Source organism: Neovison vison, chromosome 5 (assembly GCF_020171115.1).
Source record: "Neovison vison isolate M4711 chromosome 5, ASM_NN_V1, whole genome shotgun sequence".
NCBI classification, from domain to species: domain Eukaryota; kingdom Metazoa; phylum Chordata; class Mammalia; order Carnivora; family Mustelidae; genus Neogale; species Neogale vison.
In genome coordinates this window covers 27728614-27747982 of record NC_058095.1, presented here as the reverse complement: position 1 = coordinate 27747982, position 19369 = coordinate 27728614, and the positions used below count along the sequence as shown (strand labels likewise).

The following is a 19369-nucleotide window of genomic DNA, read 5'->3' as shown; positions in this document are numbered from 1 at the left end:
CTCTCTCTGCCTGCCTCTCTGTCTACTGTGATCTCTCTCTGTCAAATAAATAAATGACATCTTTTAAAAAAAAAAATAAAAGGAGTTTTCTCATCCTTCCTTTTGTGGTACCATACCTGTCATTAGAAGAGAAATCCATTCCCAGGACGATGCTTTCTTCAGTGTCTTGTCTACCATTGGTTGAAACCACTACCATATAGCGTGTTCTGTTCTGGTAAGTACTTTCTAGTCTTACAGCCTGGAAATTAAAAGACAACAGATGTATTAGGAAATGTAGAAGGTCAGCTTTAGATCATTCAACCTCTTTTTACATCAGCGTCTTAAAGCATGCTCAGGAAGACTTAAATTCTAATTCCATCTCATGTATTAACTATGAAGCCTTCAGTAAGTTACTAAATTAATTAGAGGGAGATACAATCATACCTATCCCACTGGATTATAAGAATCATATGAAATAGTGTATGTTTACATAGCACAGTGCTTGTCATATAGTAAAAGTTCAACAAATATTGGCTACTAGCATAATTCATAATAATAGCAACTACCAGGGCATTTTTTTTTTTTAAGATTTTATTTATGTATTTGACAGAGAAAGACACAGCAAGAGAAAGAGCACAAGTAGAGGAAGTGGGAGAGGGAGAAGCAGGCTTCCTGCTGAGCAGGGAGCCTGATGTGGGGCTCGATCCCGAAACCCCAGGATCACAACTCAAGCCAAAGGCAGAAGATCTGAGCCACCCAGGTGCCCCCTGACAGTAATTTCTAATTGGTATTCTTTCAGTGCTTCTCAGAGTCTCCTCTCCCTCAATTCTGTCACTAATCCCAAAGTAGCCAGGCGAAGAGAAAATGAGACGCAGTCACACAGCTTAAGTGAGCCATTTAGCAAGGCAGAGGTGAGACTGTTGTGGCTATCTTTTTGTTTCTATTCTGATACTCCTAGGAAAAGCTAGGGAAGCACAAAAAGTACAATTGGCTACTTTAAAGCTTGTTTCTAATAGAAGCTGATAAAACAAGAATGTAATGCTGACCATTCTGATTTCAAGTACACACGTAGAGAGCTGTATTACTAACTTTATGTTCCATAAAGTAATGGAGCATTTCAAACCAAATTCATTTGTGAGACTCTAAGAAAAACTAATATTAAATGGATGAAGGTCTAACCCTAGTGGGATGGGCTAAATGAACATTATGGATACAGCTATGGATAGCAGTAAATGCACATAAGGAGGAATGGAAGAGAGCATGGACTCTCTGATTCTAGGAATTAAATTATTAATCAGGGGTGCCTGGATGGCTCAGTGGGTTAAAGCCTCTGCCTTTGGCTCAGGTCATGATCCCAGGGTCCTGGGATCGAGCCCCACATCAGGCTCTCTGCTCAGCAGGGAGCCTGCTTCCTCCTCTCTCTCTCTCTGCCTGCCTCTCAGCCTACTTGTGATCTCTGTCTGTCAAATAAATAAATAAAATCTTTAAAAAAAATAAAAAAATAAAATATTAATCAGAAACCCAGTGCAAGTGAACTAGAATTTTTAAAAATTATTTTTATTAACATATAATGTATTATTTGCCCCAGGGGTACAGGTCTGTGAATCAACAGGCTTACACATTTCACAGCACTCACCATAGCACATACTGAACTAGAATTTTTTATAATCAAATCTCAGATATTATTACATATCTAAACTTGGGCTTGCCTCAACAAGCTCTGAGCTAACTGTTCAGTTTCCTGAATATGTTAGAGGCTCTTTTATTCTCTGTCAAGGCTCAAATACAATGGAATTGGAACAGCTGAACTCTGCTCCTGATAATTTATATACAGCTTCTACACCAAATAGTGGCAACTGGTTGGCTAAGCTAAAACTGATAAAAGGGAAAAAGAAATAACCTCTACATATATTACCCATCATACAAGTTATTTGGCTAAGTTAGCAGGTGGGCAGCAAGCATTTCTTTGGGATATTCAGGGTAAACACTAGTTGTCTCTTTTTAAAAAGTGAGGTGTTTATTTACTCATAATATCAAGAGCATGTCAAACATTGTATCTTCCTTTGCTTATTAATATCATCATAATTTCAGACCCCAAACCTAATGGGAAAGGCCCCAGTCATTTACACTGATTTAGGACTGAGTAATAAGTGCACCTTGGATTTCTTCAATTCCAAGCTTCTTATATTGAAGCAAGGCACTTAGAGGCCCTGGGACTTGATCATGGACCTCTAGAGAGAAAACTTTGTAATTGCTAATTCTTTTTTTCTTTCTTTTTAGGATCTTTTTTTTTTTTTTTTTAAGATTTTATTTATTTATTTGTCAGAGAGAGAGGGAGAGAGAGCGAGCACAGGCAGACAGAGAGCAGGCAGAGGCAGAGGGAGAAGCAGGCTCCCTGCTGAGCAAGGAGCCCGATGTGGGATTCGATCCCAGGATGCTGGGATCATGACCTGAGCCGAAGGCAGCTGCCTAACCAACTGAGCCACCCAGGCGTCCCTAGGATCTTATTTTTAAGTAGTCTTTACATCCAGAGTAGGGCTTCAATTTCCAACCCTGAGATCAAGGGTTTCATGCTTTACCAATGGAGTCAGCTAGGTGCCTCAATTAATCCTTACTAAAAGGAAGTGGAGCTTTAATCAGGGGGTCAAAAGTTATGACAGTAATCCTCAATACCTATATCCTAAAGAAGGTTGAGATGAAATTTCTTTCTTTTTTTTTTTTTTAAAGATTTTATTTTATTTATTTGACAGACAGAGATCACAAGTAGGCAGAGAGGCAGGCAGAGAGAGAAGTGGAAGCAGGTTCCCTGCTAAGCAGAGAGCCCGATGTAGGGCTCGATCCCAGGACCCTGGAATCATGACCTGAGCCGAAGGCAGAGGCTTTAAACCACTGAGCCACCCAGGCACCCCGAGATGAAATTTCTTATAGAAAAAACTCTGCAGGGGCACCTGGGTGGCTCAGTCAATTAGCCTTCCACTTAGGTCAGCATCCTGGACTCCCGGGATCAAGTCCTGCATGGGGCTCCCTACTCAGCAGGGAGTCTGTTTCTTGCTCTGCACCTCCCCTGCTCATGTGCACACTCTCTCTCTCATTCTCTCTCTCACGCTCTCTCTCTCAATCTCTCTCTCTCTCTCTCAAAAAAAAAAAATCTTTAAAAGAAAGAGGGGAGGGAAGGAAGGAAGAACGAATGAACGAATGAACAAATTCAGCAACGCTGAGGATGGACCTGAGGTTTCAAATTTTCTTTCAGGCTTCAAGATTCAAGGTTATGAAATTAAAATTTTAAGAGCCATAACATAAAGAAAAACCTAGCACCCTCCTGGGTTAGAGGTTTATCTCCTATTCCTCCACTAGGAAAAAGACTGATAAAATCTAATAATCTAATTTAATTCATGAAGTTAATCAGAGAAATGTAATTTAAAATGGCAGTTTGTACATAATACCCTAATATTAGAATTGGCAGCAATTCCAGTGTTTCCTCAGTCTCCAAATTTTGGAGAATTTGGAATAGATGACTGAAATAAGACAATAATTCAGGTGCCTCTGACAACTCCAGTTCTCACTGAAAAGGATACCAATGAAGTTTATTCTACTTATCCATCCAAAATAATATTTTGAATTTTGAAGCTTCGCAACAATAGCAACTGAGAAAATTATTCCAATTTCAAATGCTTAAATTTGGATCCTATTACAAGTGTCAGGTAGACTCCACTCAGCAATCTAAGGACTGAGAGGTCTGAGAAGTCTGATGCCTCTGCTTTATTTCTGGTAAGAACCCAACCTGTTTGCAAAGCTCATCTACTAAAGAATGATGTTAAAACTTCTACCAGGGGCACCTGGGTGCCTCAGTGGGTTAAAGCCTCTGCCTTCACCACAGGTCATGATCCCAGGGTCCTGGGATTGAGTCCCGCATCAGGCTCTCTGCTCAGTGGGGAGCCTGCTCCCTACCCTACCCCTGCCTGCCTCTCTGCCTACTTGTGATCTCTGTCAAATAAATAAATAAAATCGTAAAACAAAAAACACACAAAACTTTTCTCAGTAACTAATTTAGATGCTTATAATCTGATTACAAGCAGTCCACAAGCACCGCCTGATAAAATAACTTCTGTCCTCAGCATCATCCAACATCAAGAAATCCTACTCCTTAAGCTTATACTGCACCTTTGCCTTTAATTTCTTTTCACCAAGTCTTACATCATGCTACTGCATGCAATGTTTATCCTTAAGGAAGCCACATTACAAAGTCCCAATGTCTAGACAGGCAGCTCACCCCATCCATCAGAGAGAAAGGTTTCAAAAGTATGTAAATATTAAATTCTAGCCAAAAGAACAAAGCAAAGTCATTATCTAAAATTAAAACAGACTTCAGATGTGACACTAATAAACTAAAGAACACTGTTTTCAAAAGCAATAGAGCTTGAGGGAGTCTCAGGATTCTATTTTTTTTTGTTTTTTTGTTTGTTTATCTCTATGATATTCTTTTTTTTAAATTTTATTTATTTATTTGACAGAGAGAGATCATTATCTCTATGATATTCTTAAGTTAAAAAATCTCTTGGATTATATTCTGCGTTACCATTAAAAACAGATTTACTTGTTGACATGGAAAGATATTCAAAATAAAGTATGAAGAAAGCTGGTTATAAGTCAGCATTTATATTTTTATCTCATTCATGTTTAAAAAAAAGGTGCTGACATATACTCTTTTCTTCACTCAATTCTGAGCTCAGTAGAAACCTTCATAGTTATAAAGGTCAGTAGTAAAACCTTTTCATCATTGTTCAAAACTGATTAGCCTTTCATATGCACACATTTCCTCCAATTTCATTCATCCACAGGCAAGTCCTCAGTTATCCACTTTTTATTTTATTTTTAATTTTTTAATTTTTAAAAAAGATTTTATTTATTTATTTGACAGAGAGAGATCACAAGTAGGTAGAGAGGCAGGCAGAGAGAGAGGAAGGGAAGCAGGCTCCCTGCTGAACAGAGAGCCTGATGCGGGACTCGATCCCAGGACCCTGAGATCATGACCTGAGCCGAAGGCAGTGGCCTAACCCACTGAGCCACCCAGGCGCCCCATCCACTTTTTAAAAACACACAAACACCCCTCCTCACCCCCCAGACATAGGTCTTATTGTTTTAAGGATTTAATTTATTTATTTGAGAGAGAGCATGAGTTGGGGGAGAAGCAGAGGGAAAAGGACAAGCGGACTCCACACTGAGTGTGGAGCCTGATGCAGGGCTCAATCCTGTAACCTGGAGATCACAACCCTAGCCGAAATCAAGAGTCAGCTGCTTAAACAGTGAGCCACCCAAGGCTCCCCAAGTCTTGTTTTAAATAATTTTATACTTTTCCTTCTCAGAAATACAGAGATCAATCAGGGAGACTAGTAGGTCTTCTGATACTCAAATTTGGCTATTTTAATCACTGATCCACTTTAGTAAGAGCAGAGGTCAGAATATCTGACATACCCTTATACACACACACACACACACATACACATGCACACAGGAAAGACTGGAAGGATGCTTATCCAAATTGCTAAGAATGATTTTCTCAGAATATAGGATACAAAGTGATTTTTACTTTCTTCCTTACACCTTCCTGTATTGTAGGATTTTAAAAAATGTTATATTTAGAAAAAATACTCATTTTCACTTTGGGAAAACATCAACATACCATAAAAAACAAAGCCAAAAAAGCCCTTATTTTCTTAAACTCTCCTGCAAAGTACACAAAAAACATCTCCTTGTATCTTTTCAGCACCTTAACGCTAATTAAGAATATAAAAGTTACTTCAAATGTTAGGAAAGTTTTTTTATATCCCAGTCTTTTTTTTTTTTTTTATTAAATGGGTCTTTGGTAATGTGCAAGAGTAACTAAAAAACCATGGTCTTCATTTTACCAGCTACAGTTTTCCTAAGTACTGAACTTAATGCTTGTATTAAGTATTAATGCATGTATTTGGAATGCAAAGCTTCCCTAGAGGAAAAAATGGTTTAGTTTTATTTTCAATGCTAAAGCAAAATGTGGGATTTGGTGCCACTATCTGTTGTTGGGTTATTAAAAAAACAAGGGCAGGACTTTCAGTTGACTATCAAACTTTTAACCTTATGTACAGGCCCCAGGATGAGAATTTTAGCATTCCAAATTTAACTCAAAACAAAAGGCCTTGCTTTGAGTCTACAAATGCTCCTTTCAGTTAGAAAAGTGCTAATTTGTCCAAAGTCACACAATGTATTCACTCATTTTCTTGAAGATGACTCACTCAATAATCTGAAACATAATGACTATGTGTTTGTAACAATTCAAAACAACTGTAGAATGGCTTGTCATTTAAACTGAATTAATTCAGAGGCATCAGTTACATTTTCTGAATTTATATTTTATAAATGTAAAGAGGTTGAAGTTGCATATTTTAGCAGGGCAAGAAAAAAAGTTAATTGCCAACTCTGCCTTCCCGAACTGCTTCCTTAATGCTCTCCTGTGGTTAAAATTATTTTAATGTTTAGAAGTGCAATCTAAATTCCAGAAGGTTATCAAGGAGAAAATGATAAAGTGATGACAGACATCGACTTGAACTCTACAAAACCACACAATTTTGGGGAAACTATATACATGGATCTGACGGACATTAAGTGTGTGCAAGTGACCATTACTATGGGTTTTAGAGGAGGTGTTCTCAAAGCACAACTCCTGGATCAGCAGCATCAACATGGCTGGAAAACTTGTTAAAAATGCAAATAATTGATCCCTCCACCTCCCCAAATCAAACACTGGGTGGAATCCAGCAAAGGGTGGGGGGAGTTCAACAAAGCTCTGCAGGTGATTCTGATGTACTCTAAGGTTTGAGTATCCCTGCGTGAGAATGTGAATGCTTTAAGAACTGTACACCACCTTTGTTCACTTACAAAGAAGTGTTTAAGATAGACATATATAAAAGTATAGACAAGATTTACATAAATGTATGATGTGATTCTCAAATTAGGATATAAAATAATTATGTAAGGATTTCTTATTTCATGTTCTTTAAATTTCAAAGGCTGTTTCTCACTCAACAAAAATTTGTGGCCATTTTAAGATGATGATAGAGGCAGCATTTGAGAGAAAAAAAATGACAGAATTTGAACCCAGAATGATTAAGTGAATGAAAAAGCAGTTAATTACCACAGAATTCAGAGACCTGATCAATTTTTTACAGTCATTATTGTATTCTACTTTTTATTTCTCTTCCTGTCCAGAGCATAGAGATCAACCATTTGAATTTAACATGCCGACAGAAACCCAGTTTCCAAGTTACCACCCCAACCTAGAAGAGCCGATCACCACATGGTTAGATGACTGCAATAACTACCTAGCAGATCTCCATGACTTAAGGTGGTTTCTTCCTCCCCACTATTCTGTATTAGCTTCTGAAGAATCTCTCTCTTGCTCTTTTTTTTTTTTCTTTTCTTTCTTTCTTTTTTAGTAATCTCTATACCCAATGTGGGCCTCAAACTCACAATGCAGAGATACTCTACTCTACTGACTGAGAAAGCCAGGTGCCCCTCTCTTAAATACTGTAGCTATTCCACATAATTCATTGCTCCAAACCTTGTAATGTTTCACACTACTGTTTACTGAACAGGTAAAGGTACTACCTCCAACTATTAATAATATAGAGGGTCAGATAGGGAATATAAATGAGTATAGTAGGCCATATGACTATTAAATGGGTAGAAATGCTCTTCACTTTTCATAAAGAAACATACTCATACCATCTTTGTTTTCCTATTTTAATTAAATTTTCTACTATAAGAAAAGTAACAGTGAAAAAATGATGACAAATGGAGACACTTGGCTTTAAAGGCTAGGAGACAATAGAATATATGCAGATTATGGTAAGTTAAGAACCCAGGCCATACCCATGCCTGTCCCTTTGGATCTAGCAAGTTTTATCAGGCGAGCACAAGGTCCCAGTGTTGCCGGAGTTTTAGATTTTTGAAGACAAGCTCCAAGTGTGGATTTTTATGTGAAATCATTCAACTTTAAAATTCTGGCTTGGAGTGAAAAACAATACCACTGTGGTCCAAATAAAATATATCTGCCATTTTGAGTCCTCTAGTTTGGAGCATTAAATCCCTATTTAAATGCCCTGTTTTCTGGTATCTTATCTTCCTTATAGTAACAATAATCCCCAGATTTGGGCAGCATTTTATACTCTTCAATATGCTTTCAGGTTCAGCTGATCCTCTCAACTGTGAGACGTAGAGAGGAGATGAGAAAGCAGGCTCAGACAAACTAAGCAATTTGTCCAACATCACATGAGTAGCAAAAGCCTAGGCCCAGGTCTCCTTTCTCTGAGACCCGCACAAACCCCTGGCCCTTTTACTCTCTCCTTGTCCAACTTTACATGTGTTTTTGCCTCAGTCAGGCCCTCATGTAGAAGGACGGACTTCCTTCTTTCTGCCAATCTAATTTCATCATCTTTTAAGACCCAGCTCAAGCTCTACTGTATACAGAAAACCTTTCTAACTAGGGCAAGTCTGCGAGTATTCTTTCTTCTGAACTTCAGTTGTTGTTATGGTCAGTAACCTACAAACTGGTGCTTATCAACAGCCTTGAATCATCAAATTATTTCACATAATTTCACATTAGTTCATATTCCCAGTGACATTCTAAGCTCTTGGATGGTGCGGACATGTAATCCTTTTTTGTTCCACATAGCTCCCAGCACTCTGTTGCGACATAATAATGACTGCTTAATGTTTGCCATCTTAGACAGTCTTTTGAGTAAGACTTACAATGATAACACTAACTTACCAGCCTGATGTTATCTTCTGGGCGGAGTAATATGAACATTGCTTGGAGATGCTGTTGAAGATCACCTGGTGAAATTTATGAAACAAAAAATAATTATTCTGCATTGTAATGCTAATAGAAAGGATTCCTTCTACATTACTAACCAGTATAAAAGAAAGTTCTGGGTCACTGAACGACTATAATTAGACACAGAAATTAAGTGTCTTAATACAATTATTAACTTTAAGTGGAAAGACAGAATGGTAGACTGCATCTCTATACATTCACTTTTAGCCTATACTACATTAAAATTTGCTTTACGTTTGTCCAGTGCAAGATACACTTGAAACCAGTATCAGTTTTGTACTATCGTGGATATTGATGAAAGCAAAGGTGAGATGTGTTGGGCTGTGCTTTCAGGCCCACCAAAGCAGCAAGGAGGGAATCCTGAAAAGTGTGATGAATGGGTTTAGAATTACCTCCAACTTTAAAAAAAGCTAACTATTTTGCCATTCTTATTTCTGTAAATCTTCAGTTGCACTTAACCTAAGAAGATTTTTAGATTCCCCTTAGAATAATGTCAGTGGTTTACAATGATTTCCATATTAGTGGCTGATTTTCAAGAAAGAGTACTCTCATTAAATATAGCAGGTCCCAAGAAATAAATATTCCACTGAACCTAATGTTAGGTCCTTTAATGTGGCCAACCATTATTTGAATACATACGTGTTTCTACACATTCCCCAAAACTAAATTGAATTTTTTTGTATTAAAGTATTATAGATTTTCTCATACTCCTTATTCTATACTAGAAAACCTGGGGCTTTGGCTAGTAGAAGATAATTAGATAACGTACTGTTATAAATGATGATAATCCGAGAACAAAAAACTTCATTCATGCCCACCCAGGTCCAGCTCTTTAACAGTCTATAGTGACTGACATAGCCACCTGATCACAGATGCCAGTGGAACCTGTTCTCATACTCGTCTTGAAATCTACATACAAAATCTTCCTCCACGTAACTTCAACTGTTAACTGTGAGATGAAATACTATTATGTGCAAGAAGTGGTAAGGGGCAGGAAGAAAGAAAAGCAGGTTAGCGAACAGGTACTTGTTTAAAAGGTCAGCAAGTCTGAAAGCCTCTCCTTTCCCCCAACCCTTTTCTTCTCTTAAAGAATAGTTTTCTTGCCTCCCCCAACCCCCATCTCCAGTTCAATGCTGGCTTCTGACCAATTCCATTACTGCAGAATCTTTCAACTTGCAAAATTAAAAAGGCGAATCATCATGTTTGATCAGGTCTGTTCTAGCACATTTCAAACCCACAGACACAATGTAAGTCTCATTTGTAAGAACCAGTATTGGCTCATAGGTATAAAACCAAGAGAAATGAAGACATATGTTTACACAAGAACGTATACATAAAGATTCACAGCAGCATTATTCGTAACAGCCAAAAATTGGAAACAACTCAGATGTCTATCAACTGGTGAGTGGAAAAATAAAATGTGGCATATCTATACACTAGAATATTATTTGGTCATAAAAAGGAATGAAGTACTGACACATACTATAATGTAAATGACCCTTGAAAGCATTGTGCTAAATAAAAAGAGCCTGTCTCAAAAGATCATTTATATAATTCCACTTATATGGAACACCCAGAATGGGCAAATCTATAGACAGAGAAAATAAATTAGTGGTTGCTTAGGACTGGCAGGGAGGGTGGAAGATATAGGGAATGACTGCTAACGGATAAGTGAGTTTCTTCTGTGGGGTGATGAAAATGTTCTAAAGTTACAGTGATGGTTGTACAACTCTATACATATGAAAAACAAAGAAACAAACAACAAAACCCAACGATGAGTGCAAACTTTAAATGGGTAAATTAGGTGAATTATATGGTATGTGAATTATATCTCAATAAAATTGTAAAAAAACAAATAAAAAAGAACAAGTGTGGGAAGACAGAGTGTTAGGTATAAACAATGAAGAGTGACTTAAGTTATACATTATAACTGAGTTAAGCAGCTGAGGCTTTTTAAAAATTAAGATTCCTTCTGTTCTAGCAATACAAACGACCTAAGAAGATTTTTAGGATGGAGAACCTGTAGAGGACAACCATTTCTAGGGAAATAGTGGACGTAAGAACCTACTCCAAGTGTTATTGGTCCAAAGATCCCGCTGGCTTCTTGGAAGGTCAGGCAAAAGTCAGGAAGCCCTATCCCTATGGTAAGGCTTCTTACGTGAGCTGGGTATGTGGAAACTCAAGTTTGTTAGTGGTGAAAAGTACTGCCGGTAAGCAAACTGGGAATTTGCTACTGGAAAACCTTAAGCGATAAGTCACATAAGAATTCATTAGAGTATTCTTTTTTTTTTTTTTTTTTAAAGATTTTATTTTTATTTATTTGAGAGAGAGAGACAGTGAGAGAGAGAATGAGCGAGGAGAAGGTCAGAGAGTGAAGCAGACTCCCCATGGAGCTGGGAGCCTGATGTGGGACTCGATCCCGGGACTCCAGGATCACGCCCTGAGCCGGAGGCAGTCGTTCAACCAACTGCGCCACCCAGGCGTCCCTCATTAGAGTATTCTTGTACCATATTATTTTTCCAACACAAATTTATTGAACACTTACTACATATATAATGCATTCTGTTAAGTGCCAAAAAAAATAGTGAGAGTGAAAGACAAGTGATTATAGCATAATACAATGCTTTTTTTCACTATTCCAAGACTGTTGGAGAAATGGAGATAAGGTTGTCAGCCTTTTAGAACAAAACAAAAGGCAAAGAAACCAAGAAAGGAATGGTATATGTGGAACTTTACCTGCATGCTTGTTGCGTCTGTGGCTAATTCTTGGTGTGGATGAGCCATTTCCCCGTGGTAGAAAAAGGGCAGCACCTTTGACAGTTAGAAAGCTCTCGCTGATGCTGTAAGGGAAAAAGTCAAAAGAAAATGGATTATTTAAGGAAGGAAATCAGAGTATGATGGAGATACATTTTGGGATTATTCTCTCTTCCATCTTCCAAAGTTCCAATTTCATAGGATGAAGTAAAAATAGAATCAAGAGAGACACTTTTATTTACACAAACCCATCTAGTCTAGACAGTTTTTCTGAAACCTACGATATTCTATATATATCACATGGTAGCAGTTAAGAATAAAGGCTTGGGAAACAAAAAAGAGGGTAATGGCTCTGAAGTCAGATCGCCCGGGTTCGAATCCTGACTCTGCTACTTCTTACCTGAGTGAGTTTTAGATGACCTAAGTTTCCTTATGGGTAAAATACAGGTAATAAAATGAAGCTATTGTGCAGATTCAACAAGGATACAATTTCTTAGAGTAGTGCCCTTGTGCAGATGGATTTTTGAATTCAAAATGCAACTAAGGTATAAAACTCTCAGTTTTGCTTTAGTAGTATCTCTAGAAATGAAGCTGGCCGACACATCTGAGAACACTTTAGTTGCTTTTAAAACTCCCAAAGCTCTACCATGAATTTAATTCTTAGTGTTTTAAATGATTGCATTTTAAGGTACATAAACATGGGTTACACAAATATCAATACTATAGAAACATCTTCATTTTTTAAAAAGATTTTATTTATTTGACAGAGAGATAGAGAGCACAAGTAGGCAGAGTGGCAGGCAGAGGGAAAGAAATAATAAGAAATAATCTCCCCTGAGCAGGAAGCCCTATTCGGGGCTTAATCCCAGAACCCTGAGATCAGGCCTGAGCTGAACGCAGCCGCTTAAACGACTGAGCCACCCAGGCGACCTGGAAACATCTTTAGATAAGAAAAGCATAAAGGTATAAATGCTTAAACTGGAGGAAACTGGAAACCCTCATCTTAATTCTTTTTAAAGATTTATTTATTTGAGAGAGAGAGAGTGCACAACCAAGTAGGGAGGTAGATGAGGGAGGGGAGCCCAAGACCCCGAGATCATGACGTGAGCCAAAAATCAAGAGTTGGGGGGCTCCTGGGTGGCTCAGTGGGTTAAGCCGCTGCCTTCGGCTCACGTCATGATCTCAGGGTCCTGGGATCGAGTCCCGCATCGGGCTCTCTGCTCGGCAGGGAGCCTGCTTCCCCTCTCTCTCTCTGCCTGCCTCTCCATCTACTTGTGATTTCTCTCTGTCAAATAAATAAATAAAATCTTTAAAAAAAAAAAAAATCAAGAGTTGGGCACTCAACCAACTGAGCCACTCAGGTTCCCCTCTTATCTCTATTCTTTTTATTTATTTATTTTTAAAAGATTTACATATTTGAGAAAGAGAGAGACAGAATGGTGGGGAGGGGCAGAGGGAGAGAGAAACTCTAAGCAAACTCCATGCTGACCACAGAGCTGGTTGTGGGGCTGGATCCCATGACCCTGAGATCATGACCCAGGCTGAAAACAGAGTCCGACGTTCAACGGACTGTGCCACCCAGGAGTCCCTCATCTTAATTCTTAAATGTAGTATTTTTAACTTGTGACAGACAGATTGATAGGCAGCCATTTTCTGTGTGTTTTAAATAACTGGAAGCATAGTTAAAATTTTATACATCAAATGACTGCTATTAGGGGAGCCTGGGTGGCTCAGTGGGTTAAAGCCTCTGCCTTCGGCTCAGGTCATGATCCCAGGGTCCTGGGATCGAGCCCCACATCAGGCTCTCTGCTCAGCAAGGAGCCTGCTTCCTCCTCTCTCTCCGCCTGCCTCTCTGCCTACTTGTGATCTCTGTCTGTCAAATAAATAAATAAAATCTTTAAAAAAAATGACTGCTATTAAATGTTGCAGGTGAGATGTGGTTATTTTTAGTTTACTTGAAATGATTAGCTAAAGGGGGAGAGGGGGAAACAAATTTTGAAATTTGGAAAATGCTAAGCTTTTTGGTAAGAAATTTTAATTTTTATTTACATTTTCTTTAAGATATAAAAGGTTGATAATTTATGTAGTTAAACTGAACCATAACCATCGGTGATCAGAGAGTAGGTTATTGCAGCCCACGGAAAAAGTTATGACCTAGGAATTTAAAAAATAAGATCCTGAAGTTTTTGTTTAATTGCATTGATTTCTATATTTATGAGAATTTATAAACTGCAGTAAGTTCTGAATGAGATTAATCTTGTCTAATATAAGTAAATGTATCTATAGACTGTGATCTCTCTAAACTAAAAAGTACAGTACTTGGAATTGTGTTCTTTATGATTATAGTGTTGGTAAAGTACTAATACACAGAAAATTAAAGATTTACACAGTGTAAAAAAAAAAAAAGTGGTGTCCTTAACAAATATTAGTTATTGTTACTGGGTCTGGGATTATCATAACAGCATCTGATTAGGTTCTAATCAGATGTAAATGATGTTACAATACTTAGTTACTAATAATAGACTCAAAGTTTGCAAAAAAATTTTTGTTTAAAATACACACACACCATGCTGAAGTGTTACTTAAAACTTTACTTTCACTGACTTGCATTCCCACATGCAGTGAAAGGATGACACAGGAAATCAGTTTAACCTATGGAGTTTGCCATGTTAACACCATTTTTCATGTAAATGACAGCTCAGCAGAGGTGGAGATTTACTGTTCAGAATAGCAGTAATATAATTAACAGTAAATATCCACAGAAAAGAGAAAATATATTGGAAATATTTCATACCAACAGACTAAGCCTTTTAAATGGGAGTGCCTGGGTGGCCCAGTGGGTTAAGCCCTTGCCTTTGGCTCAGGTCATGATCTCAGGGTCCTGGGATCGAGCCTCGAATTGGGCTCTCTGCTCAGCAGAGAGCCTGCTTCCCCTCTGCCTCTCTGCCTACTTGTGATCTCTCTCTCTCTGTCAAATAAATAAATAAAATCTTAAAAAAAATGTTACTCACAAACTTTGAAAAGGATAGAACTTCTAAAACATTAATGGCAAAATTTAGAATCATATAATGGAGGGTTCCAAGTTTGCTTATAAGTATGTTTATGCAGAGTTAGCTAATGTATTATAAATTACGCTGCCTACTCAACATTTCTGCTTGGAAATGCAATTGGTGTCTCAAATTTACATTGACAAAACAAAGCTCTGGAGTCCTTATAAACCTGATCCCTAGTCTTATCCACCCAAATTGTTTGAGCCAAATACTTGACAGTCATCCTTGGTTTCTCTTTTTTCCTGCAATAATATGTATCCTAATTCATCAGCAAGACCTGAGGGCTATACTTCCAAATATATCTTGAGTCTGCCCACTTAGTTCTATTACTACTCTGACAACATCCATGGCACCGTCATTTTTTAAAACTTAGATCACTGTTAAAGGGTTTTTTTTTTCAAGCTTTTTATTATAGAAAATTACAAACATAAGCAGAAATAGAGGGGATGATATAATGAACCTCTATATTCTCTCACATTTCAGCTTTAATCCAAGGCCAATCTTTGTTTCTTCTGAGTCCTTACTCTCTTTACCTTGTCCCTGAAGTGAAACTAATCCCAGACATTCTATCAGCAAAAAGTCTCTTAACTAGCCTGTCTGCAACCACTTCTGCACTGCTGCTATCCACTTACCAAAGAGCAACCAGAGGGATTCTATATATACAAAATACACAGATATATCATGTGTTTCCCTTTGTACTTATGAAGAAAAGCTGAAGTCTTTAGCTTAGACTTCAAGGCCCTGTAACATCCAATAATACATTACTTTTCTGATTTTGTACTACCTCCCCTTTTGTTCATTTGCTATAGTTGCACTGGTCTCTTTTATTTCTTCTGTGTTTCAGGCCCCTTCTTAGGTCCTTTGTGTTTTTTCTTCTCTTTAAAAAAAAAAAAAAGATTTTATTTTTTTGAGAGAGAGAGAGAGGGAGAACATGCAGGGGAGGGGCAGAGAGAGGGGGAGAAGCAGGCTCCCTGCTGACAGGGAGCCCAAGACACAAGGGGCTCAATCCCAGAACCCTGGGATAATGATCTGAGCCAAAGGCAGGCGCTCAACCAACTGAGCTACCCAGGCACCTTATGCTTTTTATTTTCTACGTGGGATAATTTTCTCTTGGCCTGTCACTATTTAAGCCACAGCTCCAGTATCATCACCTCTTCCCCATCCCAGTCACACTCTATCCTTATTTACTTGTATACTTGATTATGGTTATCTCCTTATGATAGAATATAAGCTCAATGAAGAGTAAGGATTTTATTTTGCTCAGTACATAATCCTCAACATTGGAAATAGTGCCAAATGCATATTAGGTGATCAATAGCTATTTAAGGATGAATCAATTCATCCCAGAGTTCTTCCCACACAGTTTTAGCTGTCCTGTCATTGCAGCAGGAAATGTAATTTAGGACAAGGAAACAGAAATCCTGTAATTTCACATGTAAAAAATAATTGTTACAGAACTCAATATATGTGGCAGATTAATGGATTGTAAATACAAATGTCTGATGATACATTAATTGGCAAATAAAATTAAATCACCTCCATAATGTTGTCAGTCGTTGACTCAACTTTATCCTTTAAGTAAGAGGCATAAAGCTGATAAACTTTTGAACTAACTTGCCAAATAGATTGGAACATGTCTTCTAAAAACAAATACAAGAAGTCATGGATGCCACTTTAAAAATCTGCATGCTGGCTGGGAGGGGCCGCCTTTATTTTGTTTTGTTTTCATCTTTAAATAAAGCATTACGCTCTTGTGGTCTGTTGCACAAGTCTTGTCTCTTGTTACGTTCGTGGTATGCACATGTCACCCTGCTGTGGGTCACTGTGTTTCAGTCACATTACGGGAACAACCTAAAACAAAATGTCTAGTGACAGGATGAGTGGGGTACACCACAGACAGGAAATGAAATTCACACTTCTGCCAACACAGCAACTGTCTGCTTTACCAAATGAAAATATTTAAAAAATACAGACTAATATTCTACCTATCACCAGACAAAGTTACAGCTGTGTGCACTTTGGTTTCCGGTAAGCAAAGTGGTCTCAACATCCACAAAAGAAGTGTATTTGTAGAGAGCTTAAAACAACCAAGCATACTTCAGTCGTTCCTTTTGTGAGACAGAAGTAGTTTCTCTTTGACAAACACTAGTTTAAGAACAAACTTCCTGGTTTGATACATTTATTGTTGCTCATGCTTTAAAGCAAACCTAAGTGTGTTCTTTAAAATGTGTGTAGTGCTTTCACACCGGGTTAGGGTAGAACCAAGGACCCTTGGTTAATTCAAAGCTACCTGGAAAATTCCTGATGGTGAAAGAAAGACCAGGAGTCAAACTCACATACAGTATAAGAGAAAAGATGTTTTTCTATTGGAATCATTTACACAAATCTCAATGAAATTTTCTGCACAGCAGATACACCTGTATCAAATAAATAAGTAATAAATGAGTCAGGAGACTGCCCTAGTAGGTATGGTACTGGCTCCCAGAGAGTCATGGCAGACACACTCTGGATGGTACAGTCAATTCTCTTTTATTCTGTGGTCCCAGATTAGGACTCTCCAGTTATCATGAAAGTGGCAATATACTGTTGGTTACAGGGATCAGGAATAAAAGCATGGCTGATTACAAAAATCCCTTATCATCACTGAGCAAAAGTCAAAGCTCTATAAATACTATAAAAAATAGGATAGCAGTATGATGGTGTGGAAGTGAAAAAATGAAATTCACAACCAACAGAGTTAGGTGGTTCAAACTGAACTTGAAAATTAGATGATTTATTTGCATATGATATATGATCATATTATATGTGAATTTTATCACATGTACTTCAGCATAAGGTAAAAGCTTAGTATATTTTGCTGTAACAGCAAGAGATTAATTTATGTAAATATTGGTCTTCCTGAAAATTCAATCAACATAGATTTGGTCTCTACTTAAAAATTTGGAGAGTAAGTGAAAACTTTTACACATTTTTTGAGTTGACCAATTCTGGACCAGAAACAGGACTTCTCCAGTAAATTTTATGGAGCCACTCAGAGGTGATTACATTTGCCTAAATTAGACACAAATCCAAAAGCTTTCTTGGTCTAAAGATGGAGAGTATTTAGCTGCTTGATAAGAAAATGACACAGGATTATCTTGATAAGAAAATGACACAGTCACCAACTTCAGAATACAACTGAAGATCATCTATTCCTCTCTTGCCATAAGACTGCTTGCTCAAGAGAGAGAAAATAATTCCTAGTTAGACATATGAATAGCTAATAATAACTAACTTGACTGGATACCTAGAGTATGCTGGGCATTAAGCTGAGCACTTGACATTATTTCATTTAATCTTCACAACAATCCTATGAAGTAAGTACTATTTTTTACCCCCAATTTACACATAAGAGACTGATGGACTCAAGAGATTCTGAGTTATTTGCCCAAGATCAGACATCTGGTAATCCTCAGAGCAAGAATTCAGACCAAGATTTGACTTGAAAGTTCATGCTCTGAATCACTCTCTATTCTGCTGTTTCAGTTTTATGATATAGTTTATGTAAAATGAAATACAATGTTTTCCTACAGAGCTTTCAACAGAACTGAATTTAAAAGTAGACTACAGGAGTGAAAGAAAAGCACTGAAATAAATCCAGATCTCAACTCTTCTCATGCCTTTTTTTTTGTTTCCCTTATCAAGGGCACGAATAGAAAGACTTTACTAAGGGGAATCAAGAACATCTGGCTGAGAGATGAATCCAGATGGGCTGGAGAGTAGAGAAAAGAACTGTAACTTCTGTTGGGAATGACAGTAGCATTTCAGTCTTGAAAATGGAGGAAAGATTACTCTGCTTTAAACAGATCTGGGGAAGCACTCTGTGCCAATCTCTCTTGATCAAAATCACTTCCTAGGGCATGAAATTTCTTAACTGGCAGTTTATTCTTAGGCACAGTGTAGAGGAAAAGGTCAACCAATGGAAGAAAATATTTAACTGTTCTGAGGTTGGAATTTTTTCTAAAGATTTTATTTATTTAAAAAAATAAAGATTTTACTTATTGAGAGAGAAAGAGAACACAAGAACGTAACAGAGCACAAGTCGTGGGGGGGGGGTTGTCAGAGGGAGAGGGAGATGCAGACTCCCTGCTGAACAGGAGCCAGACACGGGGCTCAACCCCAAGACCCTGAGATCATGACTTGAGTGGGATACAGATGTTTAACCGACTAAGCCACCCAGGTGTCCCGAGGTTGGAATAATTTTTGAAGAATGTAGCCAGTGTGATCATCCATGACCAGCAGAAAGGCTAAGGAAGCAAAAGAAAGCAACAACACACCAGGCCAAATTGCAGAGTATCAGCTGGATACACAGTCTTCTATTTTGCATACAAAATACATGAAGAGATGGATCATTTACTATGGGAAGTTGGGTTTCAGAGAGTGGATATAATAGTTTTACTTCAATATTAAAATTAAGGAAGTAGATTTTCATGTTTATAGTGTTTGTGATGTTTGGTATTTCTGCCGAAGCCAAAATTTATAGGTAAATTACATTTTACTTATAAATTGCACAAAGTGAGATGGCTGCCATTTATATAAAACTAAAATACACACAATCTGAACTGATTGTTTTACTTTTGTCTTGAGGAATATTCATCTAGGGGTAAGTTTCAAACATATTCTACCCTAACATTCTCCCTTTCTTAATAAGTGTTCTCTGATTATTTGTTTAATTTTC

The 19369-nt window shown here is 37.7% G+C and overlaps 1 protein-coding gene and 2 non-coding genes across 5 annotated transcripts in view; all 3 read right to left on the bottom strand.

Annotated features, from left to right (window-relative positions):
• The window catches only part of SSH2 (slingshot protein phosphatase 2), a 258906-nt gene that overhangs the window by 49521 nt on the left and 190016 nt on the right, over positions 1 to 19369 (bottom strand). For all 3 annotated transcript variants that reach the window (XM_044248234.1, XM_044248233.1, XM_044248232.1), the window contains 3 exons: positions 11585 to 11688; positions 8783 to 8847; positions 117 to 238 (listed from right to left, as the gene is read on the bottom strand). In XM_044248234.1, coding sequence (XP_044104169.1) covers positions 117 to 238; positions 8783 to 8847; positions 11585 to 11688 — 291 coding nt within the window. The remainder of the gene's footprint in view (positions 1 to 116; positions 239 to 8782; positions 8848 to 11584; positions 11689 to 19369) is intronic.
• On the bottom strand, positions 4701 to 4762 carry LOC122908138. Its single transcript, XR_006384917.1, has one exon. It is a non-coding gene; the product is annotated as a small nucleolar RNA U2-30 (small nucleolar RNA).
• Positions 5337 to 5413, bottom strand: LOC122908139. Its single transcript, XR_006384918.1, has one exon. It is a non-coding gene; the product is annotated as a small nucleolar RNA U2-19 (small nucleolar RNA).